Source organism: Ricinus communis, chromosome 5, assembly GCF_019578655.1.
Source record: "Ricinus communis isolate WT05 ecotype wild-type chromosome 5, ASM1957865v1, whole genome shotgun sequence".
Taxonomy (NCBI): domain Eukaryota; kingdom Viridiplantae; phylum Streptophyta; class Magnoliopsida; order Malpighiales; family Euphorbiaceae; genus Ricinus; species Ricinus communis.
Genome location: NC_063260.1, coordinates 11420839 through 11447136, shown reverse-complemented (window position 1 = coordinate 11447136; position 26298 = coordinate 11420839). Strand labels below are relative to the sequence as shown.

The following is a 26298-nucleotide window of genomic DNA, read 5'->3' as shown; positions in this document are numbered from 1 at the left end:
CAGTAATTAAAATTGACCTTAATTATATAATTCATTGAAAATGAAAGGATGAGTAGGACAGCTTCCTCTCCCCTAATAAAAACATGGAGAACAAGAAAAACCAACACTATATTTTGTACACTCATCAGCTCATATTCAAGCAACTATATACTATAGAAGCTTTTCAGAAATAATATATATATTTCTCTATCCTCTCTTTAGTATTATACATTACATGACTTGATGAATATTTAATTAGGCTGTCTTTATGTGCTGTTATATTTTGAAGCTTAATCTGCCATTACAGAGAAGATTTTCGGAGGGGGGCATCTCAAATTTGTCTGTTATTTGATCAAACCTCTCTGATAGGAAGAATTGCTGAAGTCCTTTCAGTGTTTGTAGAACCTCAACTTCAGCTGAAAATATTGCCTTAACTGGTCTATGATCAGAAAAATTTGCTTCACCTCTCGTGTATAAATGTTGCTTTAATCCTTCTCCGTACCAAACAATCCGATCACACCTGTGTTTGAGCACCCAAGTGAAAAGGTCAGTGTATATTGCATCCAAGCTATATCTGATTTTAAAAACTAAGTACATTTACCATGCAGGGGCACGCCATTTTTCGCCTTTTTTGCCTTCAACGCATCCAAAGTATACATTAGAATTTGGGCAGTATTTGTAAGTTGGAGCAAATTTGATTGTTCCTTCATGCCAACCTTCAAATGTTTGACCGCTCAATAGCTCCATTCTCAGCTTCATTTCCATATCAGAGAAAAAGGGGAAAAAGTAATTAATTGAAGTGATGATTAATAGTATGAATGATAACGTTTTGTAATTAATTAACATGATGATGATTCCTTATTGCAATTAATTAAATACCTGATCATTTTCTAATAAGGAATTCCATTCTTTTTTATCCACCAATAATCGAGTTGTTGCTTCTGGAAGTGAAATTCTATAATTCAAATCTCCAAGCAAAATTACCCGACTGCACTAAATCAAGAAATTAGCTGACATAACCAAGATGTGATTGTTTGTTTTTCTTTCTAAATAAAAAGATGCAAATATTGATGCCATACATGTATATATATATATATATATACAGACACGAGCTTACAGAAATAATAAACTTAATAAAGTGCAAGTTGCTATAAGAAAAGGATTTTAAATTTATTTTCTACTTTTATGGTTTACTGGCATAGAAATCATCCCTTTCAGGCGGTTTAGCTACTACCCACTATTTCAATGAGCCCACCTCATTTTCAATTCTTTCAACAACCACCCTATAATTCTTTTATACAATATTTTAGAAAGTCATTTGCTTAATAATTTGATAATTATATATATATTTTTGTTTTGACGGCCTCAAGCGACAACTTCAAAGTTAAAATTAGCAATAATAATTGGTGTTTAAGCTCCTACTTTATTATCTGAGCAATGTCTTATACTCATGGTTAGTAGCGAGACTAAGTGTTGAATAATCATTGATTAAGAAGGTATATTAACATAATAACAAATTGGTTTTGGACGGTTTCAACTTTCAACAGAATTAATCATATGATTCTACTACTCATAATAACAAATTAATAATACTGCCAATATTAGTTATAATAATTTTCACATACTCGTGATCTAGAATCTTTCTTGGCAAATCAAGTGAAGGGCCTCTAGGGAAACTTGTTCGCAACAAGATCTCAGCTACATCAGAGTTTCTGTGTTTTTCATCTCCTTCTCTACCTCCTGATGCTAGATGACTGCATATAAAGCAGAAACTTGTTTCATGCAGCTGAAATCTAACTGATACAGAACCCTGCAAATTAAATCAAAATTGTAATTACCCGTTTACAGACATGGAGACATAATAAATTAATTATCGAATACAATTAATCAAGTAATGCTGTCTTTCTTTTTTTTCTCTAATGTACTGGAAATGATAAAAAGTACATATATAAATGCATATGTATAGAGATATAAAGTTGAAAAGGTGGTTATCAGAAGAACTGTTAATCTTTGTTTCTTCAATTACGTAAATATTCATCTCGTTAGCATGCATGTACTCACATATGATAAAGATTTTGGTTGTGATTTGTGAGTGCAATTTAGCTTATTAGTTTTATAAACTAAAATTTATAGTCCATGTACCTTATTTCCAAGGCAACTCATGATGCCGCAGCCAACACATGAGACACTAGGATGTCTGATATAAGGACGAAGATGGCTTCGAACCCAAACTGATATCAATATTCCAACCATCTGTTTGCTAATAACACACCTGAAACCTGGAAGAATATTGCTGTTTTCGATTTCCTTTTCGCCATTAGAATAGTAGTGATTGATCTTCTTGTTCAATGCTCGCCTAATCAAAGAATTCCATTTCATGGAAATCCTGCTTTTCTCAGAACCTAGAACATTTGATGCTCTAAGTGGCACAATCTCTTGAAATCTGTATTGAATTATATATATCTTTAATCAAATTTTAATTTTAAGCTTATACTTATAGTAAAAGTGGGAAATATGAAATATACCCAAGAACATATATGTCGCAATTGTTGGGCGTGTCAAGCCAATCCTCCATATCCAAGTCTTCACTTGGTGCAATCCCACCAACATTCCACGTACTAACAAAAATCCTTTTGCAAGAAGAATGATTGGCGGAATTAATTGAAATTGGAAAACCAAGAAATAGAAATTTTTATGTTATATATATATTTTAGGTACATGAATAAAGAAATATTAATTTACATACACAAACAGGTGTTGCTAGCTTGCTTACTTATAGTTGTGTGTGTCGACCTTGTGGCGATGATCAAAGATGGTGTCAGCGCTCAAAGATGGTTGACCGAAGTTTGGAATATCGAGCAAACTACCTTCTGTAGTACCATTGTGCGGAAAATCTGCTACGAAGTTGTTGCTTCCCAGTCTCTTTCTCAAGATCTTGCTTGCTACCAATCTTGGCCACATAACCTTACATAACAAGAAATTAAGACTTGCATCAAAATTTGGTAATCCATAATTAACCATATGTACATATATAAGCTGCTAGCTGAGAAGAAAGTAAATAAGGGCCATAAAGCTGAGTACTTCTCCTTCATTTCCTGGCATGATGAGACATGCACATGACACAGCCAGAGGAGAGAAAGGAAGGATTAGAGAGGAGATAAAGGGGTCAGATAGAGAATGCCGAAAGAGATAAAAAGAAAGAAATGGCAGAAAGATAGAGATCATGGCATGCTGAGAAATGAGAGAGACCTCTGCAAGTTGGAAACAAGAAGCACTTACTGTGACGTGGATGATGATGTTTCTTGGTTTTCTTGATTTATTATAACAGCAACCATGTATAAACCAAGAAAGAGAGAGCAGAGAACCTTGGTCTCTAATATATATATATATATATATAATAGTTTTATTGGGGGGGAGGTTGCAGGTATATAAAATTTATATGATTATTGTTGTTGAGCTAGCTGATTTTGATTTGAAGGATATCTCATGAGCATTTTGGAGATTTGTTTATGATGGGAAGAAAAATGCAAGTGGGAAAGGGAGAGCTATAGCTACTGGCCAAATCAACAATTTCATATGCATATAAATGTTGAAACCCAAAGGAGAAGAAGGAAAAAAGAAAGAAAAGTAATTGGTGCTTATGCTGACATGGTATTTAGATATTGTTTGTTGTATTACTATTTAATGGACAATTTTGATTTCTTGTCCTTTCTTTTGGTTGGAGAATTCATTTCCATCCAATTAGTTTCTTGCAATTGCAGCATGAAGAAATTAGTTTTCTTTCTTTTTTCTCAATTTTCATTTGCGTGTGTTTCTTCAAAAAGAAATAATAAAAAAAGAGCAATAGAGGCTGTAGATGATGATCCAATGATGATGATGGCTGAATCCACTACATTCTACGTGCTCTTCACTTTCTCATTTAAGAAAATAATACTAATAACAAAATGGCATTTTTTGGCCTCCCTTCTTCTACAGTTCTTGGCTTCTTGCATCTATTACATCTACCACTCCATGCAAATACTTGCAACTCTCCAGAATTATTGCAAAGATAATTTATTTTATCATTATTATTATTATTATTATAATGTACAAGCAGTGTATATTTAATTATTAATTGATGCTCCCCTTTTCTTTTTCCTTTCTAATTAACCATCAGTTTATTGTTACCATTTAATTTTTCTGTATATATCCCCCATTAATTAATCAAATTGTTCATATATTTACTTATTATTTTGCTTTTGAATTTATAATTTCACCATTTTGACAAGATAAAATTTATTTACATTAAATATATACACCTTAATAAATAGGTTATTGATATATACAATATAAGTATTTTATATTTAAATATAGAATAATTACCATGCGTTATTATTTTAATATTAATAGCTATGTATCGATCATGAAAATATTAATATTACTCAAAAAGAAGATGAAGAAAAGAAAGTTTTATTCGTAAAAGTTATTTTCATAACCTCTATGACATTTTTTTTTTTCACTTGTAGTGCATTTTATTTTTATTTGTTGCACTTTTTACTTTTATTTTCTTATTCTTGTAATGCAAGGGATTTCAAGATGGACACATAAGTGTCAATTGCGCTTATGCACGTGACATATTAAAATCAATTTGTAAAATAGTTGAGATTTAATATCTCTAAACGTCTTCGTAATGCTTTATAATCAATCTAATTCTAGTTCTTTACCAAGTGTTTTGACTCTATCTATTATCCTTTTCATCTTATTTTGATTTTATTATTTTTCTATCTTTTCCATTTCATTTCTTTCATTATTTTGTAAAGTTCTTTTTTTTTTTTTAATATTAAGTCAATTATTATATTTATGACAAATATTAAAGAATGATTATTCTTTTTATATATTCCGCATTTTATTACATTTTCACGAATCTTTTTTAGAAAAATCAAACATAAATTGGAGTGGGCTGTGTGCCAAATCTTCTTAATCTTTAAAAAGAATTCTATCTACAAAAATTGGAGCAATCCACGAGAGCATTGAGAGTGAGAGCATAGAGCCATGGATGCCGGCAGTGTTTCGTATTTGTTCCTCTTGACAAGAACAAAAATTAAATCATTAATCAATTTGCTGCAATTTTTGTATGATCATTTCTTGTATTATTTTACTCAAAATTAAGAGTATCGTGACTTTAGAATAGTATCTAACCTAACCCTAAAGAGAAATAATAATAATAATATATTAAAGAATTTGTTTAATATTTTTAATATCTGAATGTGCAAATATGTATAAATGCTGCCCCACACTAGCAATATAAAAAATATTCAATTTGCTATCAACAAGTGCAAGTACTTTATTGTTAATGAGACTATCCAATGCAGACAGGACGCGTGCATTCTCACCCTTTTTTTTTATATACTGTAAGAATAATTCAAATAATTCTACAAGTTGGTTTATTTATTTCTTTTCTGTGTGGACGATAATTTTATTAAAATCAAGTGGGTTTGGAATTATCTTATAAGATAGTTGATTCTAGCAATAGCAATTAAGTCACCAATGGAGTGGTCCTCAATTTTTGGATAATGACCCGGCATTTCTTAATTATTATTTACAGTAAAGTTTCTATAAATTAATATTATTGGAGTGGTTATTAATTGATTCAACCAAATTAATTTGAATGTGATCAACTGAACTTATACGAACTATCCAATCAACCATTTTTTAATAACCGGCTAATTTTTCTATAATTGTGTAAAAAAGTTTAAAAACGTTAAAAAAATATTAAATATCATAAATTCCATTTGCATGAATCATGAAAGTTGAAATTAGGGAGAGATAAGGTCGAGGAGGTAACTCTTACTGTAGGAGTGACTATTAATTTATATTTTTATCAAGCATTAAGATATTTTCTTTTTCTTTTCTAAAATTATTATCCTATACATCTAGCAACATCATTAATTTACTCCATTACACGGCTCAGGACTGAAGTTTCTTATTATTGAGGTCAAGTTTTTATTTATTAAATATTTACTTATTAAGGTATTATGAATTTTAATATTTTATTTAAAAATTGGGTTTTATTGCATAAAACTTTATCAGTTTTATTCACATAAAACTTTGAATAGAATCAAAATAATATATTAACAGTCTCATGCAATCAACAATTATCTTCCGTCATTCTAGTTTAATAATGACTTTTTAAAAAAAATTATCTAATATCAGATTTAACTCGGATGAAAATATTTAGCTTAGCTGAAGTTGCATAGAGATTCATATAAATGACGAAGTTATATAATGGCAATTTTATTCTCTAAAGGATTTTTAAATTTATAGACTTAATCAAATTATATGAATATAAAATATAAAATTTCACCGCTATTTAGATTGTAAATAAAATTTATTGATTAATAAAATAACACTGAATTAAAAAATATCAAAACAATTAATTATTCCTTAAGAAATGGCGAATTTTTTTAACTTTTCTTATCTTCTAGATAGAAAATCAAAACTTTCAAAAGTAGGAGGATGAATTTGTTAAAATTCATGGATTTTATGACCCTGTTTTAGTCAAATAATAAATTTGACTAAAAATCCATGAAATTTATTAAATTTCTCACACAATCGAACGGTGACTGAAGGAAGTCTTCCTATGATGTCAAATGGCATACTGTTGTGAACTAGAAATTCCAACTAATGGATATATATATTTAATCATTTGACTAATAATCCAATAATTGAGTGTTTAAAATTTTCTAAAAAGTAGAAACAGTGGTTATTGGTTTCCAAATAGAAATAGAACCTTAATTAACAAACTGAGGATTCCATGCAGATTAAGAAATTAAACTCGCAGTAATTAAAAGGAATCAACCTAGATGGCTACAATTAACAAATTAAACTCGCAGTAAATAAATCTTATAAAGTTAATTTATTCATCCACAGTGCACCTCCTCATTGCCCTTTATTATTTTTTCAATAACCCGCCTACTGCCTGAAATTTAAGGAAGGGTTTTCAAAATTTATATTACCATTACTTATTGATCTAATACTATGTATAAGTAAGTTCATTAGTATAGATAGATTCATTTTAATATATATATGGTAATATTTTAGAAAAATAATACTTTTAACAAAAACAAAGTTACTATAAAAATATTCAAGTCTTCAAATATCATATATTAATTATGTACCCAAGTAATAAGCGAATAAAAATCTAGTTTCATATTAATATAAAAGTTTGATAATATTCTGAATGAAAAACTATTTAGAAAGGTAATGCAATTATATGGAGAGAATTAAATCAAGTGCTTTCATTTTCTTCGGTTGCATGTTCATTTTCATGCTCCTTCCCATTATATCCGAAACAATTCATTCATGGTGTTATTTCTTGATATCTATCAAAATGACGTCATTTATTGATTTATGATGTTCTTGCATTAAGCATGTAACGATAATTATTTAAAAATGATATTTTTAAAAGGTTATTTTATTTCTATTGTATGATAAAAAGATTTTAATATTTTAGTAAAATTTGATACAATTATCCATTTTATAAGTTTAATTTCATTAAGATATAGTTTATTTTACAATTTTGAGGAGTACTTGAATAAACTTTTCCTTGATTATATTTGTAAATGGCATTATCTTAAGAATAAAAATATATTAAAACTAAATTAAAATAGAATAGAAAAAAATTATTAAACAATTGATTATTTATATTAATTCATAAATTTTTACGAGTAAAAATAAATTTTAATTATTTTTTTATAAGTACTCTAATGAAGTTAATAAAAGAAAGAAAAAGAAGAAAAAACCAAGTACACCACGTAAAGGAGAAATATGATAGTGAAATGAAAACAATGATAATAATTTGAGCAACCAATTTGATCTAAAATAATTATGATACAAAAATTGTTCTATAATAAATTTAACGATATTTTTCTTTATTATATTTGTAAATATCATTCTTTTAAGAGAATAAAAATATATTAATATTAAATATATAATATAATATATTTTTAGTTTATATAATACTAATTTTATTTTAATTAATTTAATTCTATAATACTAATAGAATTAATTAATAATTATTATAATTCCACTATAATCATATTATAATTTTATATTGATGGAATATTAAGGATGTATATTAAAATATAATTAATATACTATTTTTTAGGATAGAATTAACATCATTATCTGATTGGAAAATAAATTATTAATTACTATTATATTTTAATATAATTAATATTTTATTGTTTAGAATTAGAGTTGATATTTAATTAGGAATGTAACATATTAATCAATAAATTAAACTATAAAATCATACATCAGCTTGAATCTCATGTGTCAAAAATAAGTACACATGTCAAAATAAAAAAAAATTGTATAAAAAATTAAGCAGATACGTCAAAACAAAATTATATTTTAGAAATTAGTATGTATATATATATATAGTTCCTTTGTCGAGGGTATAAAAGAAAATTTTCATTTTAATCATATATTTTTATAAAATTCATAGTTTGTTCCTTATTTTTTTATTTTATTTTCTTTGTAAAATCAGCAATTATTTTTTATTTCTTTGTATTAAAATAGAGATTTTATGTCAATATTTTGGAATAGATAATTATTGGAATAATATAATTATAATATATTAAGAAAATAAATAAAATTACTTATTCAATTAAAAAAACTATTTTCTAATAAATAATAATTTTAATAAAAATATAATTGGATAATATAAATATGTAAATTTTAGTATTAATAATAAGTAATTAAATCAAAATAAAGAGAAAATTTAAATGTTTTATGATACATAAATTTTTTGAAGTCTAACTATTCATTAAATTTGTAAAATATATGATAACATATTATTTCCTACTATATGATAAAAAAATACTCATAAAATAGTTAAATATATTTAATAAACATTATATTATGTATTAGTTTATTAAATAATTTATATTATAATTTTTACAATAATAGTTTACGTGCATTATGAGCAATATTAATTGAAAAGAATCTAATTAGACAATTATTTTTTATTTCAACTTACAATTTTTTATAAAGAGTGAAATCAATTTCATTGACTTGCATCTCAAAAAAAATATCATAATAATAAATAATAATATAATAAGCAACACTAAACATAAATTTATCTAGAACTAATTAATTAATAATTTATAATAAAAAATTAAATTATAATTCATTTTACATTATAGTAAAAATTAAAATTAAAAGTAATATAAAGATAATTAGATCAATTCATTAATAGTAAGAATAAAATTTTATTATGGTGGATGTAAGGTCATTTACTTTGAGATCCTATCATGATCCATATTATTATGGATCAGTTGATCCCTATATCAAAAAATATTGCCTCCGGTTAAAGATCATTGGTCATTCATCTATCTATGTGACTTTGACAAGTTATGTTACATATGGTCCTTTACTATGCTATATATTTACATTGCCAGATGTAACTGTTATAACGCATTCTATCGACACGGAGGTGACCATTAGCTCATTTCTTTTAATAATTAATGTTGGTTCGTTTGTTTCTTTTATTATTATTATTATAAATTAAGTATAAGCCAAATACATATTATATTTAGTCAGTCTAATTTTTTAACTTTTATTTTAACCTAATAAATATAATATTTTTATACTTTTTGACATGAGTTTTCGTTCAATATATCAACTATGTATTGTATATAAATATTTAAATATTATCAAAAAATAAGAATTATGGTATGCATTTGTTTAGATATTATAGGTATTTAGATATTAAAAAAATAAAATTTAAATGTTGATTAAATTAAATCGAAAATTAAAATGTTAAATTAGTTAATCGATATAAATTCAGAAGCATCAAACTAGTTAAACTGACTAATTAATGGAATGTTATCAAAGTAGTTACATAATTTGAATAGTTAGAAAGTTATAATTTAAAAATGGAGATTTTTCAACTGCCATATATTTTTATTTGTTCTTCTCAACATACAAAAACTAAACATTTATATTTTTTTTTTTGTATTGCAAGAATATCCATTTAAATATTAATTCTTATTAATATCTACCAAAAAAAGATTTAAAAAATCTTTAAGAAAATAATTAATTAGTGAAGAACTGGTTGTAACGGTGAAAATTTAGCGAATAGGGTTAGTGGTGGACAGAAAATGCGGTGAGAGGGTAACTTGTTGTCCTTGAGATTCTCCCTCTCTTCCTCTCATTTTCATTAATTCACTTTTGTTTGTAAATTTTCTGTTGATATTTTCATTGATGAAACAGTATTTTCATTCATCAAAAGTTTTTATTTTTTATTTTATTTATTTCTTCTGGCGATGGATAAATGAATAGATAGATATGTCGACTTTAACAATACCTTCAGCAACTTCTCCTCGTGATGATGCTACCCAACTACATCGGGCTTTCAAAGGTTCTTGATTTCTCTCTTTTTTCTTTTAGGTTCTCTTTGCATTCATTTTGCCATTACTGTTTGATGTTCTTTTATTGATTGCTTTAAAACTTTTATCTCGTTTCATGTCATATTTACGATTTCTTGATATTTATCTCGCAATAAAGCCAAAAACGAAAAAAAAAAAAAAAAAAGGGAGGGAAATATATAGATTGAGATCACCATCTTGCTCTAATATTGATTGTTGGTAGAGGCATTTTCATTCTGTTTTAAATAGATTTAATGTGGGTTCCAATTTCTGGGAAATAAAAAAGAAACATTTTGGCTTCTTACCAAATCCAATTTTGAGCATAGTTATGTCCTGTCGTTTAAAATGTAGACAGAGACATTTATTATGCGTTTGTTTTCAGAATTCAACCAATGATGATAGATGCAGTGAGAATCTCTTTTTTATTATTTTTTTTCTTTTTAGTACTATTTGCTAAATGACTCCTAACCCAATCTCATGTCACCAAATTATTCACTTTGTGATGCACCAAAAAGACATGGAGATCTTGGAATTGACATTGTGAAAAATGTTATGTTTTTGTTTAGACAAGTTCTCAATTTGTCATCAATATCTTGGGAACAACATAATTCGATAAATTATTTGTAAAAACTCAATGTTGGGATGATGGCATATGTCTTCTTTAATCATAATTGGAATATCTAATTTCATAAATTATTCAATTGCAGCTCTGTAACATGTCATTTTGAGGACTATTGAGTTTAGGGGGCTAGAGTAAGCTTCACGAGGAATGTAAGAAAAATATATATAATCAAAATTTCTAAACTAATTAAACTTAAAATGTGAAGTAAATATGAGGAAAATTTTAAAGTTTTTTCTTTTTTAATGATTAGAAGAATAATAGAAGTAAGTTCTTAGGGATCAAAATTAAATGTAAGGAATTACAAGATAAATTTTGAAAGACTTAAAGAATAAAGGGCCATAAACTTAAATTCTCGGGGAGCATTATTGAAAATATAAATTCTTCTTAAGGGGATTTTGGAAATTTTAGAGGCTGACTGCTACCTATACAAATAAATTATTAGAGGCTTGATTTGACACCATTCTGCATGTAACACTCCAATGGATTATGAGAGTGCGAAAATGTTTGAAATGGAAAACAAATGACATCATTTATTGAGAAAAAGTATACATGGATTCATTTAACAAAAGAGTATGTAACGCTATCTTCATTAAATTTAGTAGCAATATTTGGATCATCTTGTTTAATAGGCATACTAGAAGTTGATTCTGATTTTGTTTGACTTGTCTGTTTATTTTTCAGCAAAGTGATTAGCTTCTAGAAATTGGAGGTGATGCACATGTTCAATTTTAAAAAATAAAATAAATTAAAATCATCTGTTATTGTTCTTCATTATAAAGTTACTTGTAATTCAAGCTCTGTTACGTTATTAAAGCAGGAATAGGATGTGATACTGGAGTAGTTGTCAGCATTCTTGCGCACAGGGATGCAACGCAGCGCGATGACATTCAACAAGAATTTGAAACCATGTACTCATATGACCTTAAGAAAGAGCTATCTTCAGAGCTTCATGGCCATCTTAAGGTATATCGAGACTTCGGGAACCTTTTCTATTTTTTTCTTGCTAGTCAAATTTACGACACTCCTGATAGTTTTTTTTTCCTCGTATGATCAGAAAGCAGTGATGCTCTGGATGCAAAATTCGTTGGACCGACATGTTACTACACTCAGGCAGGCTTTAACAGGACCTATTATTGAACTTAAAGCTGCAACGGAAATAATATGTTCCCGGGCATCATCCCAGATTCGACAAATTAAACAGGCTTATACTTCCGCTCACGGTACTCACCTCGAGTATGATATTCAAGCTCATACATCTGGCAATCATAAAGAGGTCTGATTTTATTACTTCCACATGTTGCTCAACTGTAAGAAAATAGAAAAAGAAATGTAGTTTAAGTAGGTTGATTTAATCATTGATCATCACATTATTATTATTGTTATGGCAGTTACTGCTGGCATATATAAATGTGTCCCGGTACGAAGGACCAGAAATGGATAGAGTGCTGGTAGAGAATGATGCTAAAACTATGCATAAACTTGGAGAGAAAAAATTTGGAATGGATGATAAGATTTTGATACAGATTTTTAGTGAAAGAAGCAGATCACATTTGGTGGCTCTTGCTTCCACTTATCAAAAATTGTATGGGAAGGAACTGAGAAGGGTACGTATATGTCTCAAAAACATTATATTGCTTTAGCTATCTTAGAAGTTCTTCTATGGATTCACAAATTGATTGCAGGCAATCAAGAAAGGAACAACAGGAAATTTCAAGTTTGCCCTGTTAACAATTTTGCAATGCGCCAATAATCCTGCTAAGTATTTCGCTATGGTATTGTCCTGCGACTCTCTGATAAAATCATCTGAAGTTCAAGAACTTTAGTCGATAGTGATTTATAGTACTTGATACGCAGGTACTGCGGAAGGCGATGAAGGGTTTAGGAACGAAAGACACTACATTAATCAGGATAGTAGTTACAAGGGCTGAGCTAGATATGCAGAAAATAAAGGAAGAATACAACAAGCTGTATAAGAAATCACTAACAGATGCTGTTCACTCTGAGACATCAGGCCATTATAGGACCTTTCTTCTTTCACTTTTAGGCTCTACTGATCACTAGTCTTTGCAATCTAATGTGGAAAATCCTTTGTAACATAAATTTTATTATAAACTACCAGATTCTTTACACTGAGAACTGACTGCAAATAGAATCAAGCCTGTTGTACGTTGAGTATGATTTGAAAGCTCGGCAAGCTATTTGCTTAACCAGCAATAACTTTCTTTGTGGCTGATCATGCCAACAGAATGCAGCATTAAGTAAGCCGAACCAAATGGTGATATACCGTTTGAGATGTTCCTCTATTTAGATATTTTCCTGCTGCAATTTACCACCGCATCAAATGTCTGTTTTTGAGAATTGTACTGTCATCATAACAAATTCTGCTGATATATTTAATATTTGGTTGTTGGGTGATTGCTGGAGCTTACTTGCAAGAAAGTTCAAGAACACTGATTTAGTAATATTCGATAATTTGATCGAGTGTGCACACATTCTTACTAAATAACTACTCAAGTTAAAACACTTTTTGGTTATTCATTTAATCTCAACTACTTCATTTTTTTCCTCTTTGTCATAAAAAGGTACATTACGAAAAAAGAAAAGAAGTATCTAAATAAAACCAAGACTTTTTTCTTATGGAGTTCATAGCTTTTCGAAAAAATAATTTGACAATGCGTGACAATTTGGGAATGATACAAAGATGGACCAAAAAATATTAAGGTATAAGACTAAATTAATGACTAATCTTGCACCGACCTGACAATTTCTTATTAGGCTAACTTTGACATAACTTTTTTAAATGAGCTTTTAGCTTTCCTAAAAGTTTTTCATAAATCGCTTTTTTAAATCCAACTTCTAGAAGTCGTTCAAAAGTCCAGTTTTTTTTTTTTTTCTCAAAGTCATTTTCAGAATTATAAATACTTTTTCTTTTCAACTAATTATAAAACAAAATTTAAAGAGCATCATCTCTACCGTAAAAAGCTATGTTAAACAGAGTTTTAATTGACAGGGAAATTACGAGATTTTCTGTGTTTATCCCATCAAGACTCCGTGGAGACAAGAGCCATCGAACACGGGACAAAATGTACTCCACTTTGGACAAGAACACAATATATATTCTGAAACTTCCTGGAATTTACGTTCCTGAAATATGGCAATGAAACATCTTTGCTCATTGAACATGTACCTGCATAGGATAAGACATTCGACAATCGCATCCAAACCTGTCTTCTATTTTTTCAACTTCCAATGAAAATGGTAGATGTAAAAGCATCATATGAAAAAATATTGTTTAGACCTGGTGTATGTTTCTGTCTATATATCAATTCGATAAATGATTGATATATATTTATTAATTTTAAATGATAAAATATGTGTCAATCATCCAATATCAAAGTATAAAATATTCATACATGCACACCCTTCAATAAGTTGATTATATTTTTTATTATAATTTTTATAATAATTTTTATTATTTCTTGATAAATTTAAATATGCATTCTTTTCTTATGTTGGATCTATGGCCTTTTGGAATAAGAACAAATGGATCCACCTATTCACTAGAATAAGCAGTAGTGTCTTCTTCCAATTGTAATCAAAAGCATTCTTGTAGAATTTTCTTGGTGGCACCAAATGATGGAATCTGGAAATATTTAGAAAATGAGATGGCAACCCAGGCGGACAATTATTTGAACCTTTTTCGCTTATTGGCCTAAGTTCATAATGTGGCAGTGACGATTTGCTATCTCTCATTTGTGGATATAGTGAGTGTCCACTGGATATTCATAATCGATTTGGGTGGGCAAAGGGATCTCTCTTAAAAGAAGAAGCCAATCTTGTGAGAATTTTGTCCACTGAGAATGGATAATTAGATAGAAAGGGGTGTTCATGAATTTATTAGTTTCGTTATATCACATCTCTTTGAAGAACACATGCTCCCGCCGGCATAGTCATTATTATATCATTATTTTTGTGGTGCAAGACTCTCTTGTCATCTGATAAGAAGAATTGAGATTATTTTATATAAAAAGGTACGAGTCATCGGTGGTCTTTTTTCTCTTATATACATATATTTAAAATTAATTTAGAACATGCCGGTTAAAATTCTTATAGATGATAAGATAGAGTTTTAACGCAGTTGGATAGCCAGTGTTCGAACTCAAAATCTTAGTTAATCTAAAAAGAGATTCTTACCATTTTATTTATGCGTTTTTTAATTTTTTTTCTTTTTAAGTTTATAACTTAAATTTTATATTATTAAAATATTAGCTTATAACCTGTACCATCCACCTAATTCCGTTAGATTAGAATTGAGGATTGTCCAACTTTAATTTTTATTTAAATTAACATATATTTGTTTATTGATGTTAGATTTGTAAGTGCAGTTTAAATCTCATCAATATATATAATGTGTTCCAATAAATCAAATTGAAAAGAAATAAAAGGCAGTCGTATGAATCCAAGAAGTTTCCAAAAATAATTACCCTTTCTTGTTTGTTCGAAGATACATGGTCTGGCTTTGGCTATGCAACATTTAGGTGCCCACAGGGAGGTGGGAAAACCAGTGTTATAGTTGAATTATACAGCCAATTTAACTGACTTTTATTGCCTTGCTATAACCTTTATGTACTCTCCATTCCCTCTTGAAGTGTGCGGCCAAAATAGATAACAAATGAACATATACTTCTAGTTGGGCAAGATCCTTGATTAGCAAATCTAAAAACATATGCATATTTTGAACCCAAATTCCTCCGGATCATTTTTCAACCAACCAAAGTTTTAACAGATAATTATTAGCTTAACTTTCCCAAATCAACACAGATTACAAGCATTAATAATGAAGAGCAGTGTTAAATTGCTGCTCTTTTCACGAAAATGATGAAAAAGAAAGAGGATAAAAGTAGGAGCGTCAAATCCACCCATTCTGTGTCATTGTAATTTCCTGTGTCTAGCTGTGATCTTTTTCCTATAAATTTTTCTTTTTAAGTTTTCATTAGTTGGCCTCTCCAATGTAAAAAAAAAAAAAAAAGAAGAATAACCTGCTTGCCTTAAAAAGAAAAATAATGAAACATTTCGTTGGCCTAATTTAAGGATTTAACACAAATATATTTCTCAAACAGCACCACCGACTTTTACAGAGAGAATCTTTTATTTTATTTTTAAATTAGAAGTGGTTAATCATGCAAAACATATATCCTAATGGCTGCTCAAAGGGCGACATTGCTCGTGAAGTGTTTATATATTCTAGTAGAGAAATCATCGCCTTTGCATGTTACTAGTATTATATTTATTGTTCTTTGTGAATGATATATTTTTCAGTTTTAGTTAATTTATATATTAAATTTATAAATGATTGATATAAATTATATTATTTTAAATAAAATATAAACACTCATATATATATATATATTTTTTCTGTTACGGATGTGAATATGCTTTTTTATTTTATTTTAATGGCTAGTGCAAAACTGTCATGTTGCAATTGGATAGGAAAATGGTGGAGAAGCAAACTGGTTGGTCATAAGATAGGATGGGAAGCAATCTTTTGTGGGCTCCAAGCACCTTGGTCGTTTTCATGTCATCTATTTTTTCATGCAGAGCTGCATTCACTGTCCTTCCTATTTCAGGTAATTATGGCAAATTAGTCTTTTGTTTTTCTGATTCCCGAATTGTTTTCATAATTAACTCCAGTAAATTTGATTTTAAAATATTAAGACTACAACTTTTAAACTTGCTCCAACTACTTTTGCATTCAATCTTTTAATTTTTCTCTTCAAATGGTAAGGGTATATTTGGGTCAATTTTGCATGTTAAAGGAGACTATGTATGTTCATTCAAGAACAAATTCTCAGAGTCCTTGTAAGAAATTCAAACTTTTAGTTGACAAAAGAAACAGAATATCCTCTTTTTAGAGTTAATAGAATTGAACCTAATATCTATCACTCCATTTTTTTGAAGTCTCAACTTTGATAAGTTGAGACTAACCCTCTCCTATTTACACATTAACTAACCACTGAATTGAATCCTCTAGTATACGCACATTAACTAATATATTATTTTTCTATTTAAATTATAATTCTAAACCTACAAAAATAGCATATAATTAATAAATTCACAATATTTTCTCATTTTATATAATATTTTGTCAGTTATAGCTTTTATTAAAATTTTATTATTTATATAATCAAATTGTAAATATATAAATTTTTAAATAATAAATCTAATTTAAATTTTTTAAATTAAAATATTTATTTATAAAATAGTAACAACCATTGGTCGTGTGGACGAATGACTAATCTATATATATATATATATACTAAGATCTAAATTTTTTGACATGTGTATTTAATTTTTGATATACATAATTTTTATTTTGACATGTGTATTTATTTTTGACATATGAGATTTAAGCTGTGATTTTATAGTCTTTTTCTATTAACTTATTGATTAATTAGTTATATTTCTAATTAAATAGTGACTCTAATTCTAAAAAATAAAATATTAATTATATTTTAATTTTATATTAATTAATAAATAATTTTTTAATCAGATAATCATACTAATTTTATCCTAAGAAATAACATATTAATTATATTTTATTATTATATTAGCAAATAAATTAGTTTTCTAATTGGATAATAATTCTAATTCTAGAAAATAATATCTAAAATAATATTTTTAATATTATATTCAATAATAAATTATTTTTTATTATATAACAAATTTTTAATTTAAAAAATAGTAATATCAATTATATTGATAGTCTAATTCATATAATACTAGAATTAATTAATTAATATTAAATATTAAAATTTTTAATAAATTATATTTATCAAATTGATTTTGTTAACAAAATAATAATAACAGATAAAATCAAAATAATAAAGCGGTTCTACAGCACACAAAATGGTTTAGTTTATTTAACTATGGAAGAAAAGTACCTTCCGATAAAATATTAGGACTTATGTTGTGTGATTAATCTACACGCCCTTCTAATTATATATGCTCGCTGGGTCCAAACAAGATAATCCCCTTTTTATTTATTCATATATTAAGAAAATTAGTTTTTCTTATACTCAAAATTTAAATTAAGTTACAAAAAATATTTATTATTGAAAGTAAAAAAATCTTAAATTTTAATTATTTTCTTCACATTAAATGAGTTTTATCTTATAATTAAATGTCAAAAAATAACTACTTTATATTGTTTAATGAGAAAAAAGAAAAGAAAAAGAGAAAGTTAGTTTTATTAAACAATAAATATTAATCCAAAAAGAACATAAATACTGCCATATATGTGTATATAGATATCTTTAATCAATCTCGGAGTACTAATTGTTATTTTTATGAGGAATTACATTTAATTATTATATTATAATTTTTAATTATTAATTATTAATAACTAATGATATAATACTTTAATCAATGTTAATATTATACTTGGTAAATAAGTTATATATTTACATTAATTTTTATTTTTCTAAGGATGACCTGGGAAGAATTTCTTTTTCATAATAGTTAAATGCCTCGTCATTCTCACCACCACCCTACACAATTCATCCCCAGTAGCTTTCTTGTTCATTTCTCTACCAAAACCTTATAAAAAGATTCATTTTGAAAAAAGAAACATAACCACAACTCACTATTTGCTCTTGTCTACTCCATTTTCTTCTCTCCATATAGCCATGTGTAAGCTAATCCTTTTAACCATTATTCTGTCTGTTTTTTTAAGCTTTAACATCATTCTCTCGACGGCAGAGCTTCAGCGATTTGATCATGCAGCCAAGGCTGATGGGTCTCTTAGCCTTTTGGTTGTTGGTGACTGGGGAAGAAAAGGAGATTATAACCAATCTGAAGTTGCTCTTCAGGTCATTAATCCCTACTTTTATCTACTGTTAGCCATTGTTTTTCATTTTCTTCAATCATATGCTTTAAAGAAAGATATATTAAAATAAAGTTTTCTTAAAATGAGAATAATTATTTAATCTTTAATGGAGAAAAATATAATATAATATTACCTTGTTAGACCAGAATAAAGCACTTAAGGGTATATGTGTTAGTCAGAGATGCTAAAACTGCTCATATCTTGGAACCTTATTGAATATTTTCTTCAATTTATATAATGAGATTGGATCCTATCCTATGAAATATTGAGATATGCAGACGAATATGAAAGTTAATGATAGACCCTTACTGACAGATGTTCTTTTACCTAATAATGTATCATTAAATTAATATTCGGTTCCTTGTTTCAAAATATAAAATATTTGATTCAAGTCCTACTATCTCATGCATTTGGATATGAAATCGAACCAGAGACTCTCCCAGCTATGCTTTTTTGGTATTAGCCCATAAATTGCCATCTAGGGGAAACTTCCCAGCAGCTGCAGCGAGGCCAAAGCCAAAATAAAGGTTCCAGTTTCAATAAAATAAATACATAAATTGCTAGAGGTTAGAGCCAATGATTAATATGGACAAGTGCCAATAATATTTAAAAAATTCCACCTCAGCCATTTCATTCCTTTTCAGTCTTTTTCTTGAGAAAACTTCCCATTGATGCTTGATAATGGTATAATTCCATTTGGATTCCATATTCCATCTCTCAAGTTGAGTTTAGTAGAGGAATATATGATAAAGAAACATAACTACATTATTGACATTAGGACAAGTTAAATTATGTCTAGGCCTCAAGGCCAGTCCATTCACGCAAAGTTGGAAATGTCTTTACCTTATAATAAAAAGGAAACTGCCAGGTCAGCTTTGTGTTATCTTCAACCAATCAGTTTCTGCCACTAGAGTGGAGAAGTATTCATTGGACCCCTCTTTTTGTTTATATTCTTTTCAATCATCACCATTTTTGAAATGTAGTGCTTGGACATGAGGTGGATCCATAACTTTAGTTTGAGATGAGATGGCCAATCCCCTTTAAAAATATTCTGCTATTTCTTCATCTTTTTCTTTTTTAGCATTATATTCTTTTATCTCATAAGTGTAACATTATTTATTGATTTGGTGTGTATTTTATCTATACAACAATTTTTCAGTTAATGGCTCTTGATTCAACTAAATAATAAGTCTGTTTATACTCTCCACGGAGAATGTGGTAGACCTTAATTTGATATTAGTGTAATCATGTTAGGGAACACCACTTTATGTGGTACTGATTGTGATGTTAGTCTATCTATAAATATACAGTATAAAGTGATTCTATTATTTGTTCCATAATTCTGAAATCATAACCAACATATAAGATGTAAGAAAAGTGATTAATTTCTACCTTCCTGATTAAATTAGACGAATTATCACATAATTTGTTTAGTTATTGATATAAATACAAATATAAAAATTTTCAGATGGGAATAGTTGGAGAGAAATTGGATATAGATTTTATAATTTCGACCGGTGATAATTTTTATGATAATGGATTGACCGGCATAGATGATCCTGCATTTTACGAATCATTCACCGGAATCTACACTGCTCCCAGCTTGCAAAAGCAATGGTATAATGGTACGTAATATCTCTCTGAACCCTTTAATTTGATAGTTATAGAACATTTCTTTTACTTAATTTCCTTTTTCTTCTTTTTTTGTTTGGATTATCCTGCAGTTTTGGGTAACCATGACTATAGGGGTGATGTTGAGGCACAGCTGAGTCCAGTCCTAAGAGAAATGGATAGCAAATGGCTTTGCTTGAGATCTTTTATCGTTAACAGTGGTGCGGAAAAAAAAAAAAATCTTAACTTACATCTTTAGTTTAGAAATTAATGAATTTCAAGGAATTAATTATTATTATTATTTTACTATTTGTTGCAGAAATAGCTGAATTTTTCTTCATTGACACCACTCCATTTGTTGACAAATACTTCGTGGAAAAAGAGCATAATTATGACTGGAGAGGCCTTTTACCTGACCGACAGAGCTACCTTTCTAATATTCTAAAGGTGACCTAATTTTTGATTTAACACGATTAATATATTATGCTTAGTCTCAAAACTGAGTCACAATTACTGATGATTCTATATTTAGGATTTGGAATTGGCCTTAAAAGAATCCACAGCTCAGTGGAAGCTTGTGGTGGGTCACCATACAATCAGAAGTGCTGGACACCACGGAAGCACCCAGGAACTCAACTCACTAATCCTTCCTATTCTTATGGTAATTCTTCTCTGGTGTATATCTTTCAATTGACATATATTATTTATATACAGTTACTGAGCATTAATTGAACTTGGTAAATTTTAGGAAAATAATGTGGATCTTTATATAAACGGGCACGATCATTGCTTGGAGCAAATAAGTAGCAATGAAAGGTAAAAGTAACTCGAAACTTGTTCAATCCTACAATAGTAATATGTAGAAGTTGAGTGATTGATTGTATTGTTAGTATTTAACTAATTGACTATGCGTGTAAATGCAGCCCACTACAATTCTTGACAAGTGGAGGTGGGTCGAAGGCATGGAGAGGTGACGTGGATTGGTGGAATCCAATGGAAATGAAGTTCTATTACGATGGACAAGGTTTCATGTCTGTCCACATCACTCAAACTCAAGTGGATGTTGTGTTCTATGATGCTTTTGGCAAAGTGTTGCACAAATGGGGCAGAACTAAACACCTTTACTCTGTTGTTTAGACAAGTTTATTCGATGGAAGTGGCGCATTGGGTTCGTAGAAGCAATTGATATATTTATATGTCATAATTCTTATATGCTGCAAAATGCATGGAATGGTAGTTTTATTTTATTTCTTTTAAGTACTAATAGTGCATGTAGTTTTGTGGTATTAAATGGTAGCTTTTTCTTTTTGAAAATGTATTCTGTAACTTATTAAAATTAACCATTCTTATTCAATTGGGTATTTATACGAATTCATTTATGATTGATTCAAAAATAATTATATATATATATATATATAACAATCTCTCTTTCTTAATAATATAAGAAATATATAATTTAAAAGTCTAAACTTACTTTTCAAATACTTAACAACAATCTCAACTAAGTCTCAAAACTTCAATGGTAAAACCACAGCCTCAACTAAGCCTAAAAACTTCAATGGCAAATTTCTTTTAAATATCGTGTTATTTGAAACTCAAAATCTTTTTTGTTTATAAGTTAGACTCGATTGATAAATAAAAAGTCTAACAGTATTAGTCATATCAATAGTCAATAATAGACCTACAAAATAATTTATATATTTATATCGATAATTTTTTAAAAGAATTATAAGATTTTAATTCTCTACTCAACCTTATTAAGGAGTGGCCATGGACCGGTTTCAGTTTGATTTAGATCAATCAGAATTGGCATAGAATCAGTTACATTTGAAATCAGGCTCAAACCGTTCTAGAACTATAGTAAACCAAGTCAAAGCGAATTTTGAATCGTAACTGACGGCTCCGATTCTAATCTACAATAAATTTTTATAAGAAATTATTTCTTAAAAAATTATAATTAAAAAATAATTTCTTATAAAAAATTATTTTCTTAATTATATTTTTTAAAATTGATCAAATTGTGAAACTATAAACTAGAACTAATCGATTCTAAAAGTCATTAATCTGTAAACCGATCGGTCCCAAAAATTATAAAATTATAAACATAGAACAAGTAGTTCATACACCATCGTCACCCCCTAGTCTATTTGTAAAATTGTGTCATATATCCATATCCGACAATTGATTTAGTGTTGCATGATACCGGTATCATATATATTTTAAATAATTAGATTAGTTAAATTTAATCATAGCCGTTAGATGAAAAATATATTAATAAAATAATAAATTACTTTTTTAATGATAACATATAATATAAGTATAAAAGTTCAGTATTATTTATATCTTATTTTACCAATTATATAAATTTTTAATAAAAAAATTATTATGACACCAATTATTTACCCTCCATCTCCATGTCAATATTGACAGCTTTGTCTCACATTTATAAAATAAGATGCTTCTTCACTTTTAATTGATTCCTTTGGATATTCTGCTTATTCCGCTTGCATGATTCCTTGGATATTCGGTAAATGGTCAATTATACACATATTGCTTGATGTCTGTTGATTTAATGAGTATAAAGTATATAATAAAAAAATAAACTAACTCTTTTTTCTAGTCAGAATGTGTTGGAACTTGTTTTGAAACTAAGTATAAAAATAAAACTAATTTTTTTGTTTTTCATTATATTAATTTAAAATAATTAGTATACTAAAAAAAAAATATATTATATTCAAGATCAAGTGATTTTAATTTTAAAATATCGTTCGGTAAATTAATTTTATTTTTTCAGAATTAATACTTGTAATATATAATATTTAGTTGAAATTTATAAAAAATTTATTTTATTTAAAAAAAATATAGAAATAATTAAGTAAAAAGAGATTTTTTGATGTAATGTGAATTTATTTAAAAGATTTATCTATTTTATTAGAAACTTAGTTTAAATATAACTAATTTTGTACAAATTTAAATATATAAAATTTCAGATTAATTTTAATTTTATTTAAAACATAAATAAATTTCAATCAAACTCAGAAAAAAGATAAAAATATATACATGTAACATTACCATTGAAAACAAGAGAAAAAGAAAAAGAGAAGGAAAAGGGAAGTATTTTAACACATAATCCATCAGTTTTATGTTGCGTCTCCATCGAAAATGCTTTTAATGAATGCAATTATTTAAATTTAAATTTAGTCTTTTCGTCATCTTTACTATTTTTATAAAAAGAGAGCTCTAACACATGGATTATAAATCCCATAAAAAGAACTAAATACTCATAAATAATAAAGCAACCATATAGCTCTCCAAAAGACATACTATTATATACTTATTTTTATTATTTTACAATTTTAAAATAAATATATATACTTTCAGTTTATTTTAAAAAATATTATTTGACAATAAAATTTAAATTTTACAATGAAAAATAGTGTGACAAGTTAATTCTTATTTAATAACATAAAAATTAATCGGTCAGTAAAAAATTTATTGTATTTAAATATAAAACATGTAAAAAAATGCACATGTATGAGATTTTTAATAATTATATGATTAAATTTAGGATAAATTATTTTTGTTGATTAATAATTATTATTCTTTTCGTAAGCACAATCAACTTTTCGTATCATTCTTTTATTATGAAATTTTAGAAATTGTCATCGAGAAATTTTTTTTAAATAAAATAAAAAATAAATATTTATATTAAAATTTTAAAACAGTAGCATAAATTTATTAAAAAGTATAAAATTCAGAATTGAACTCATAGTTAGATCTATTTAATAAAGTTAACAATGACATAAATAATCAACCCTATTTGCATAAATTACACTTTAGTCCTCCCTCTTCTTAGATTACAGAAGTTATTTCCTAAGTTTTGGAAAGTAATGTAAAGCTATTTACATCTGTAATGAAGGTTTATGGTCGGTCCAAATTATGTATAGATATTTAAGGGTATTTTAAAGCTTTAAGGATATATTTTTATATAAAAAATGGTGAAAATATGTGATTTTATCTCACTTAAGCTTAATTGTCTATTTTCTGGAATATTAGCAAAAAAAGAAAAATATGGGGCTAAAAGAAGCTTAATGGGACATATTCGTGTCAAGGCCCAAGATTAAGATGCATGGACTGCTAATTACGAGGCACAAGGGATATTTTAGTCATTTTGTATAATTATTAGGATTTATATTAAGAGTTATTTATGAGATAGTATTTGGTGGAGATTAAGATACTTAAAGTCTTATCTATTAGATAAACTTATATTAGTATACTCATCTCTAGAGATATTTATTTAGAGGATGACTCTCCTTTATATAAATCTCTACAAGGAAGAGGGAGGGGAGTTTTCTCCTACCTGCTCTCTACACCTGCTACCATTATTCTCTCCATAATTTTCTATAGTTCTTCATAAACACTTTAGTTTTAATTTTCATTGTTCTTTTAGGATCTAAGGAGCTTTTCAAGAAATGGAGACTGAGAACCAATCTTCTTCCTACTTGAAGAAATTCTGGATCTTGAGGGAGTTTTTTACTTTCTTATTTTTTGTCTTTCTATTTAATACCATGATCATTGGGTTAAATATGTTAGGCTAGTTTTCATAAGTGTTTAGTTTAGTCTTTCTACTTTTGTATGAACCTTGTTATTTATTTATTTAATGAATGATTTCTTTACCTTCATATCTTTATTAGTTTCAGTTATTATTGTTAGTTAACCATCATATTAATTTAGCAATAGTAATTGTTATGAAAATCTTTAGGTTTAAAAGTATTAGAAACATCATTTTTACTTTAATCTATGTTGGTATAAGAAACCTAAGTTGCATCATTAGCTTGAGTGATTTAGGGAAAAAGCACATCACCATCTCATTCATTAGATGTAGGCTTAAAATAAAACAAGAAGATTACTAAGTAAATGGCTAGATTAAATACTATTTTTAGCATGTAGTTTTAGATCATAAGCATTTGCATTTGCATTGCATATTTATTTATTGTTTAGTTACTTTACTTTATGACCATTATCCTCTCAAACATAAGATTTAGAGTGTTTAGATTTACTTTTATTGTTTTGTGTTGATAATTAGTCTTTATAGTAAGTGGCCTCATAGTTCCTTGAGAGATCGACCTCGTGGTGAACTTACCCTTACTATAGGAATGGTTTGTGTACTTGCGAATACTAAAAAAGACATATTAAGTTTTGGCGCCGTTGCCGAGGAACTGTGTCCAAATTTATTATATTGATTGATTATTAAAAGTGTCTTGTGTTTGTTTTGTGTTTTGTGATTTGTTTGTAAATTTTATTTTTAAGCTTTTTCTTTTAATCTGAAATTTTCTTTTGTTTTATATGCTTAGCAGGAAACAATTAGAAGAAGAATCAACAGAAGAAGTTGATATCATGGCAAACCCACCAAGAGAAGTAGGAGCTGAAAGGCGAATGACTATGAAAGATTATGTACTCCCTACAATTGGTAACACTACTTCATGCATAGTTCTAGGTGATACATCTAGGAATTATGAACTTAAGAGCATTCATTTTAATATGCTTCCTTCATTTTATGGTATGCCTAGTGAGGATGCATTAACATTCATTAGAGAATTTTATGCTATAGTTCATACTTTTCCATTATTTGGACTTAATGAGGATTAACTAAAAATGAGGTGTTTCCCTTATTCATTGAAAGAAAGAGCAAAGGCTTGGTTAATGACCTTGCCTCCTAATTCTTTGAGAAATTGGAATGAAATTTATCAAAAGTTTATGAGTAGATTTTACTCACAGCAAAAGACCAA

General features: G+C 27.7%; 3 protein-coding genes across 5 annotated transcripts; 2 read left to right on the top strand and 1 right to left on the bottom strand.

The window, feature by feature from the left end:
* Positions 1–6: 6 nt before the first annotated feature.
* LOC8268156 (type IV inositol polyphosphate 5-phosphatase 9) lies at positions 7–3387 on the bottom strand. Of its 2 annotated transcripts, none has more exons than XM_015720972.3 (8): positions 3259–3387; positions 2753–2943; positions 2505–2609; positions 2122–2422; positions 1605–1789; positions 859–967; positions 581–732; positions 7–499 (listed from the first exon to the last, which is right to left on the bottom strand). In XM_015720972.3, the coding sequence occupies exons 2-8, from the start codon at positions 2938–2940 to the stop codon at positions 256–258; spliced, it is 1284 nt and encodes a 427-aa protein (XP_015576458.1). In that variant the 5' UTR covers positions 2941–2943; positions 3259–3387; the 3' UTR covers positions 7–255. The 2 variants fall into 2 exon arrangements, with proteins under 2 accessions (XP_015576458.1, XP_025013604.2); XM_025157836.2 differs by lacking the exon at positions 3259–3387 and adding an exon at positions 3061–3220.
* Positions 3388–10083: 6696 nt separating this feature from the next.
* On the top strand, positions 10084–13428 carry LOC8289531 (annexin D5). Of its 2 annotated transcripts, none has more exons than XM_048374653.1 (6): positions 10084–10384; positions 11831–11976; positions 12068–12286; positions 12402–12617; positions 12696–12785; positions 12868–13428. In XM_048374653.1, exons 1-6 carry the CDS (start codon positions 10312–10314, stop codon positions 13072–13074), a joined length of 951 nt encoding a protein of 316 aa, XP_048230610.1. In that variant the 5' UTR covers positions 10084–10311; the 3' UTR covers positions 13075–13428. The 2 variants fall into 2 exon arrangements, with proteins under 2 accessions (XP_048230610.1, XP_048230611.1); XM_048374654.1 differs by having other exon boundaries at positions 12854–13020.
* Positions 13429–18587: 5159 nt separating this feature from the next.
* Positions 18588–21880, top strand: LOC8289530 (purple acid phosphatase 3). The gene is made up of 7 exons (XM_002527507.4): positions 18588–18881; positions 20367–20523; positions 20623–20730; positions 20829–20956; positions 21042–21170; positions 21258–21325; positions 21433–21880. The coding sequence occupies exons 1-7, from the start codon at positions 18699–18701 to the stop codon at positions 21644–21646; spliced, it is 987 nt and encodes a 328-aa protein (XP_002527553.2). The 5' UTR covers positions 18588–18698; the 3' UTR covers positions 21647–21880.
* Positions 21881–26298: the final 4418 nt, after the last annotated feature.